Raw genomic sequence first — 9,353 nt, 5'->3', positions numbered from 1 at the left:
ACACCAGGACAGTGGGGAGAAAATCTGAGAGGTATTATTCACTGTTAATGTATTATAAATGAATTGAAACTAGTGACATGCAAGGAAAATAATGAGACGGGAGACAGTGATGGTACATGATGAACAAAGCACATTTATAATGATATGAGTAAATATATTCGCATCATCGGCTAACCACTAGTTACACTGTATTGTCATAAAAACTTACAGAGCTACAGAGACTATTAACGATAAATAACCATTACCAATTAAAACACAGTTTGTACGACAGCTTTGCTCTTTCCATTTTTAAAAACAAGCAATATCATTCCTTTTTTTTTTAATATATATCAGTTTTCTCTTCTTGAAAATGTTTTTTTTTTTCTTTCTGTAATCAAAGAGAAAGTGAAAATGGAAGGAAAGTAAGAAGAAATTGACTTGATCATCAGATTGGAATGGCTGGTGTCCCCCAAACTTGAGAGGCCTGTGACGCAACATGTGGGTAGCCCAGTATTCCTCACAGGCCTCTGGGAAGTTGGGGGGCTCATAACAGTGAACAGAAACTGTACAGGAGTAAGGCAGGAAAGTTAAGGGTAAGGGAACTAACAGTAAGGAGGTCTTAAATCAATATTCCAGTATCCACTGAATATGGGACACTGTTGACTCAATGAAACCAAATAGTGATGAAGGTCATTTTTTAAAGTTCAATGAACTAAATAAAAAAAAAATCATAAGGGTAAAAGAAAACAAAAGATCACAGTTCAGAAAGAGAGATGCTGGACGAGAAGCCAGACGAGAGGACATCACAATCATTGTTCAGTTATCGGTTGCACAGGAGGAGCAGCGGAAAATGTCACTGAGTTGGTTATGATGGACGTTATCAATGAATTGAAGTTGAGATGGAAGGAAAACTGTTGTTTGGGAATTTCTCAGCCTGATGATCCAGAGGTAGCCAGCATTAGTTTTTTTTTTTCTTTTTTTATTATTATTATTTACTATTTTAATTACTCTCTTTGTCCATTGATTTTGTTTTTGTTTTTTTTATTGTTTTACGACTGCATGCATAGCATGAGAAGATGCTGGGTTTATGAATGGCCACATTTTCAGTGGCTTGAGGTGGCCCAAATGCAGAGGTTAACATAATGATCTGGCTAGTTGGCACTCAGAAACATGGAGGAGGTGACAAATTGGAGAACAAAAAGGCTTATTCTAGAAAATAAAACCAATAAAAATGGCCCTTGGAGGAACCTGTACTGTGACAGGTAGACACACGCCGGAAATGAACACTATCTCAGCTAAACGAGCATGCAGGGAAGTACTGACTGAAGCCGACATAAAGATGCCCCACGGAAAAAGAACATGCAGGTAAACGACTATCGGAGCCTGCGATGGCTGGTTGAGCCTTGCCCCGGAGGGATCAAAAACAGCTAAAAATCACAGATACTGTTCACAGTAAAATCTACATTGACAACACTAAGAGATCGCTAGTGTTAAAATTATACACAATCAGAAGCGTTTTTAAAAGGCAACGCCCTCGCTAAGTCGTTGCAGATAATGAAACCTCATCAACTAACAGTTGGCACTTTATTCTGTTGTGTGTGTGCGTGATTTGGCTTAGAAAAAACTCCAATACGCTCACAGCACAGCATTATATCTAAAAGGGGAGAGGATGTTAATGGATCAACTGGTGCATGGCTGGCCAGGAACTAGGGGGTCTGCTTAAAACCCCAGTCCTACGAACCCCAAATGTAAACCTTTAACCTGAATTGAAAGCAATAGTTAAGTGTCTTGATCATATCCTACCTTGGAGAAGAACAAACCATGTAGCTAGAGGTTGTGCATAAAAAAGAGGAATGCCTTCTGAGTTACAATTGTACCACCTCAGCCCTGCAATCATAGCAATTTATTGGTTAACTAGGACTGCCATGATGAAATCTTACTAAACGGGTGACAGCGTTGTTTCTCCAGAGCAGGATTGGAAACAAGGTCATCTAGGGGAGGAAAGAAAGCTAGGCTGATTTATTAAGCAATTAAAACAAGATGGGGTGAGAGACTGGGGATTTAAAAGGATTTCAGCATGAAGGGGCAGGAGGGAAAACCCAATGAAGGAAGAAAACAGACACAGCTCTTGTCAAAACTGAACGTCACCCATCAGAGTAGTTAAATCTGATGAGATTCATGAGCCATAAATGAGAGAAATGGAGCCTGGCCAGCCGGAATATTCACCGCCATACAGGTTGTTATGAAGACACTGATCTGTAAACTTATCAAAAAAGGTTATTTTTTTCCACAGTTTTAACCATTTTAATATATATTTTACAGTGCTTTTTTTGCAACTATATTGCTTTTAGATAATATATATATATATATCTCTCTTTTAATGTTTTAATTTAAAACTATTTTTCTTTTTTTTTTTATTCCAAAACATGTGTTCCCTCACCCACTGCCACCCCAGGGCAGAACGCATGAGTGAAGTTGGACAGTGCTTTTGATTTCTTTACTCCCTTTTTGTTTTTTAGGTTCCTCACCCACCCAACCCTCCTGCTGTTTTCCAGCAAAACAGTAGTTCAGTTACAGCGTCGCTAAGGACTAATACTGATTACCTTGTGATTCTGAAGGGACCAGCAACACGTGGCTCTGCAGTGCATTACTGGACACGTCAGCCCTCACAGAGATTAAAATTAATGTGTCACTTCATGTTTACATTCAGTTCATTTTCGACTACAACAATGCTGGTAAAATGGCAGGCTTCAAAAAATTTTTTTGTTTTTTTTTTTACTTTCTGACGCGTAAACAATAAAACCTCAACAAGAGAGAGATAACCTGTCAAAATCCTTCAAATAAAAATTAAAAAACTTAAAAAAATAAAAAACACTAAAAAAATTCCCTCTCTAAAACATCCGTAGAACATGTATTATTTACAGATGCGCTTTGTCAACACTGTTGCGTTCATTTGCATAATTATATATTAATAACCCGACGCACACACTTCCCCTGCCAATAACAAAAACAAAACAAAAAAAGAATATCCAAATAAAAAATAAAATATAAATCGCTCCTGCAAAATACAGTACATCCATGAAAAGAAGAAAGGGGATTGGGTAGGGGGACAATTAAGTTAACATCCAGGAAAGGGAAGGAAAGGGAGGTCATTTAACCCACTTTCTGTGGGTTGGCCGCCCGGACACCTTGCTCGTAAGTGACTCGTTGCGTTATTAGATACTGGGCAGCTTGTGTGGCGGCTGGTGTGCCTGTTATGGTTACCTTCCGGTTTCTGGTGCCGGGGACAAACTCCCCCTTTTTAGAGATCTGTATCCTGGCTCCAGTCAACTCCTGATATTCCACCAATGTCTTGCCACCTTTGCCAAGTATGGCACCTACCAAATTTTCTGGCACAGCAATTTCTACTACGTCCTTGGAGCCGTCCGTTGACTTCTCAGTCCCCAAAATGGCACTAGCAGCTAGAGGGGATGCTGCCCCGAAATATCCATTGGTAGCTGCTGTGGCAGCAGCCAAGCTGCCTAGTGCAAACGTCCCAGCCGCTCCTCCTGCAGTGCCACCACCCCCAGTTGCTTCGCTTGCGTATGTAGCCAGCAAATTGGCTGCTGCAGCTGCGGCTGGGTTGGCGCTTGCAGCAGCAGCTGCTAATGCTCCTGTGGCTGCTGCTTGACTCAATCCCAACCCTAATGTATTAAGGTTGTAACCATAACTGGCCAAAGTGTTGAGTGCTGATGTAATAGCAACTAGATCATTGCCAGTAAAGCCAGAGAGAACAGTGGGGAAGGCTGCTACCCCAGCAAGGTTTGCATGTCCTAGGAGCCCTGCAGCAGCAGCAGCAGTAGGTAGAACTTCAGCAGTGTTGGCATAAGGGGATCCTGTGGGATTTGAGTTAGCTACAGGTCCTGTAACATTGGCATAGCTGATGTTCAGACAGCTACCACTCTGTGGGTCCTCTTGGATCTTCTGCACTATCAGCTCTACTGCCTTGCGGTTTTGCTCTGGCTCGCCACTTACAGTCACCACTCGTTCCTGCAGATTAATGCCATCTGGTTTCTGGGAAAGCTGCACCCATGCACCAGACTGTTCCATTACCGCCTTCACAGTGGCACCTCCCTTCCCGATGATCAGACCTGCAGTGCTGTTTGGAACGATGATCTTCACCTAAGGTCAAAAAAGCATGAAGAGGAGCCCATAAAAAAGAAAAAGAGAAAGACAGATGGAAATCACATGAAAAATAAAGAAGCATAAATCTCAATGAGGTGTATGATGAAGGACAGTAACTAAACGAAATATAGTAATATTGTTACATGGCAAAATCTTATTGGGTATCTATTTTTAGTCAATAACCTTTAAGAATCACTGTTAAATAATCAATAATATTGAGAACAACAATTTAAGGGTAGTGAGAAGCTTTTTATTGTAAACTCTAATAAGAACACCTATGGTAAAAAATGGGACTCTATGGGGGCCAAAAATAGCTATTAAGTAAAAATAATAATAATCATTTACTGTTATATAAATATAAAGGGCCAGGTCACACCAGAATGCGTTGTGGGAAAGGTGCATTCTGTCTGTGTTTCCCACACAGCATTCAAAACACACTGGGGTTGATTTACTAAAGGCAAATAGACTGCACTTTTGCAAGTGCAGTTGCTCCAAGGGCTAAGTAAATGAAGGAGAGCTCTGCTGACTTCCATCATCCAATCATGTGCAAGTAAAAATACAGTTTTTTTTTTATTTTCCTTGCATGTGATTGGGTATTCTTTGTAAAGTGAACCATTACCTCATTTACTAAGCTCTGAAGCAACTGCACTTGCAAAAGTGCACAGTCTATTTGCCGTTAGTAAATCAACCTCAATGCCTTTGCTATCTGCTGCTGGTGCCAATGTAATGTTGACGACACCCCACAGATTGCAATGTGCAGGCACCAAATCACATGACACAGCAGTACCATGAAATGTAGTACCGCACATTTTTTTTTTAAAATGGCGGATGCATTTTTCTGTATTCTGGGGCAATTTCAACCCATTTATATAAATAGGCTGAAAAATTGCATGGCAATGCGTAGGAATTCAGATGTGAACCGGCCCTTTAAAATAAGATGAAAATTAAAAAAGGTTGTAAAAAAGCAACAAGCTTAGGGGCATTGGCCACAGTTGAGACGTATGTCAAAGCAATGTTTAAATCACATACATAAATCAAGTTACAGGAATGACTTATACCCTTATGTCTCACTTAGGTCTGGAAGTTTAATTGCTTTCAATTTTTTTATCCATCTTGTTTAAGATTATAGGAGGGCTTTATCGATTTCACCTCCTCTACTGTTACTGTGTATATTATAGTCTAAAGCATAGAATTGAAGTTAGAAGCTGATTGACTACCACCAGAATTTGCATTCTCCAGTTTTAGTAAATCAACACCATGGTCTTATATAGAAAGTGGCCTTTTTGTCTTCCCTGTATAGAGGGAAGTAGAAATACATGTCATTCCGTACAGCTCTTGATGAAGCTGATTGTCAAGGGTTGGCGGTTTGGCAGAGATCAATGCCACAATACTTTTATATTAATGCTACATGGCATCTCATTTATAATTATCTCATTTTTTAACATAGTATTGAATAAAAAAACAAAAATCCATTGTAATATATTGCAGAATACCTATTCTTAGATGTAATGACTGTTTCCTTTTTTTAGGCTCTGTTCCTTTATTTTCACCTGACGGTCCTGCCTGTAAGTCTGTTATTTAACTTCTTTTACAAGAGCAAGCTGTCCAGCAAAACAGTGCTTTAATTCATTTGCGTACACCCTATTATCTTATCTGGCTTAAAAGATGTTAGCTGGAGTTCAGATTTATTTGTTAGTCAAATCCATCTAAATTTGCTAGTGCATCTAACACTACATTCCCCAGACTCACAATAATTTTGTCCATAGGTGTATCCATTGCTCCTCCATCTATAGTGGAGAAACCCTAAGACAGTAAGGGAATGATTTACTAAAACTGGAGAGTGCAAAATCTGGTGCAGCTGTACATGGTAGCCCATCAGCTTCTAACTTCAGCTAGCTCAATTAAGTTTGACAAAAAAAAAAAAAAAAACGCAGGAAGTGGATTGGATTCTCTGCAGAGGCGCACTAGATTTTGCACTGCCTGGTTTTAGTATATCAACCCTTAAGTGTGTTACCGGCTGGATCACCAGGTTAAAATAAAGGGAACAAAAAACTAAAAAAATGGAAACTACGAAAACCTTTAAGAATTGGTAAGTTGCAATATAGTAAATGTTTATTTTTGGGTTTAACACCACTTTAATATACACATAACATTAACATATTGATTTATATACACTATATTGTCCAAAGTATTGGGGCACTTGCCTTTACACATGAACTTGATTGGCCTCCCAGTCTTAGTCTGTAGGGTTCAATATTGAGTTGGCCCACCCTTTGCAGCTAAATAACAGCTTCAACTCTTCTGGGAAGGCTGTCCACAAGGTTTAGGAGTGTGTCTATGGGAATGTTTACCATTCTTCCAGAAGCACATTTGTGAGGTCAGGAACTAATGTTGGCGAGAAGGCCTGGCTCACAATCTGCGTTCTTTTTTTATCCCAATGGTATTCTATTGCGTTGAGGTCAGGACTCCGTACAGGCAAGTCAAGTTCCTCTACCCCAAACTCGCTCATCTATGTCTTTGCACACCAATGCACAAAGCAAGGTCCATAGTCATGTTGGAACCATCCCCAAACTGTTACATAGTTACATAGTTACATAGTTAGTGAGGTTGAAAAAAGACATCCGTCCATCCAGTTCAACCTATGATGTGTGTGCGTGTTTGCTGTTAACCGTACATTGTATACCCCTGTATGTTGTGGTCTTTAAGGTGCCCATCTAATAGTTTTTTGAAACTATCGATGCTCCCTGCTGATACGACTGTTTGTGGAAGAGAATTCCACATCCTTATTGCTCTTACAGTGAAGAACCCCCTACATATTTTAAGGTTAAACCGCCTTTCCTCTAGTTTTAGTGAGTGGCCACGTGTCTTATTGTATTCCCTTTCTCTGAATAGTTTGTTCCTTATGCTAGGGTTGCCAGTACAGTATTTTGTACATTGATATCATATCCCCCCTTAATCGTCTCTTCTCGAGAGATAATAAGTCCAGTGCTTGTAGTCTTTTCTCATAGCTGATGTCCTCCATTCCCCTAATTATTTTTGTTGCCCTTCTCTGGACTCTTTTCAGTTCCAGCACATCCTTCCTGAGGACCGGTGCCCAGAACTGGACAGCATACTCCAGATGTGGCTGGACCAGAGTCTTGTAGAGAGGGAGAATAATCTCTTTATTTCTGGAGTAAATCCCCTTTTTTATGCATCCCAGTATTCTGTTGGCTTTGCTTGCAGCGGCTTGGCACTGCATGCCACTGCCAAGCCTGTTGTCTACCAGTACCCCCAGGTCCTTTTCCAGCGGTTATTGCTGCAAAGGGTGGGTTAAAACAATATTGAACCCTATGGACTAAGACTGGAATGCCATTAAAGTTCATATGCGAGTAAAAGCAAGTGTCCAAATTCTTTTGACAATATAGTGTATAGCATAGTTGGTAGTTATTTTTGGTACCATTAAAGTCCCATTTATATGACTAGGTATTATGCTCTTGAGGTTACAAGGAATGTGGTGATAATGGTTCTCTATCAATCCAATTGAGTTTGTGTACTAGTCCGTAGTAACCTAGTAATAGGTTTTAGCATGCCCAGCACAAATAGGTTTTGCATTTTACAATATTGGAAGAGAACTGGTTGACCAAGCTCATGTTATGGCCTGGCACTATAAATTCCCCAAAAAAACAGTTTAAAAATTCTCAAATGACAAATAAAATATAACTTTATCTATATAATATAATAAAATATAACTCTGCTCAAGCTATAGTTCCAGTGCCATCTGATAATCTTTGGGAGGATGTATGAACACTGAAGACAAGAAAATGTACAGATATCTACAATAACAACCAACTACACTGACATTTTCCACAGGCAACACTTCCACTTTTCCTTTCCTTAAAGTGGATGTAAACCCCATTCATGAAATTAGACCTGGGCATATCTATCTGTAGTATTTTCTTATCTCTCTTACAGCACAGCTCTGCATGATTCTACCTATGTGGAAAGGGGGTGTGTGCCTTTCCTCCAATTAGCTGTCTTTCAGTGTATGGCCAAACTTCCCTCCCACAAGTGAATCAGGAAGAAAAAATTCTAACAGGACGTGCACTTTCTAAACAGCCTAAAAAAGATAAAGATAGCACATATACAAGTAAAACGTATGTAGGGAGATTTGTTTCATCTCAGTGTATCACCTGAGGCTGTTCACTTCACTGGGTATATGTGATGGTTTACATCCACTTTAAAAAAGAACTATAGGCAAAACCTCTTTTTTTTTTCAATTACTTTAGATAGAGTAAGGGAGGGTTATAATCCCTTTTAGACTTTTTTTTTCCATGATCTGTGTCCCATTGCAGAGATTTCCCTTTGCTTCCTGTCCCATAGCCAGACAGGAAGTGAGGGAAAACCCTGCAAATTAAGTGAATTCCTTGGGGACCCCCAGGTCACCAGAACTAATGTCCCATTGGAAGATTTCCCCTCCAATACTTTTTTGAGGACAACACAAAATGTGGGTTTTATTTTACCTTTCAATGATAATGGTAAACAGAACAAACAGAGAGGGCAAATCTTCTTAACGGGAGCACAGACAGCAATAAAAATTGACAGGTGCTCTGATCCCTCTCCACTCTATCCAAAACTAAAAAAAGCTTCCAGTTTTTTTTTTTTTGTCAAAGATAATTAAACAAGCTGAATTTAGAAGCTGATTGGCTACCATGCACAGCTGCCCCAAATTTTGCACTCTCTGGTTTTAGTAAATAAACCCCTGATGTCTAAAATAGGGATATTCCTATATAGAATTCTTAACCCAAATGTTTTTTTCTGTCCAAAACTCTATAATTTTTTAAAAGAATAAAGAATTGTATAGTTTGACTGGTAGATAAATGATAAGGCTATAGGTCTAACCACACATGACCCAGAATTGGCAAATGAAGCCACAAATATTAGTAACAAGCCATAAAAGTGGCATCCATTATAGGTGCAAGTCATTACTGGCAGAGATATGCCATGCTGTAAAAGTTGTCCGAGTGTTGAGTAAATGTAACATTCTGTCTAGGGTCAGATACCAAACCTTATCCGTCAATCTCTAAAATAATGATCTGTGTATCCTCTGCTGTTATCTGTAATGCTGGCCATACACAAGAAGTATTGTTTGATAGGGTTGTTGAAGGATCAACTTATGAACTTGACTGTATTTTCTACGGGGACAGATCATTCCTAGAGTATATGTTGTTTAT

At 39.4% G+C, this 9,353-nt stretch overlaps 1 protein-coding gene across 5 annotated transcripts in view; it reads right to left on the bottom strand.

The window, feature by feature from the left end:
- Nucleotides 1–941: 941 nt before the first annotated feature.
- The window catches only part of NOVA1 (NOVA alternative splicing regulator 1), a 128,583-nt gene continuing 120,171 nt past the window's right edge, over nt 942–9,353 (bottom strand). For all 5 annotated transcript variants that reach the window (XM_082275570.1, XM_082275571.1, XM_082275573.1 and 2 more), the window contains one exon: nt 942–4,140. In XM_082275570.1, coding sequence (XP_082131696.1) covers nt 3,133–4,140 — 1,008 coding nt within the window. In that variant the 3' untranslated portion in view covers nt 942–3,132. The remainder of the gene's footprint in view (nt 4,141–9,353) is intronic.

The sequence above is a fragment of the Pelophylax lessonae genome (assembly GCF_965119305.1).
Source record: "Pelophylax lessonae genome assembly, chromosome: 13".
NCBI classification, from domain to species: domain Eukaryota; kingdom Metazoa; phylum Chordata; class Amphibia; order Anura; family Ranidae; genus Pelophylax; species Pelophylax lessonae.
The sequence above is the reverse complement of the archived record's forward strand: the minus strand, read 5'-3'. Positions and strand labels throughout refer to the sequence as shown.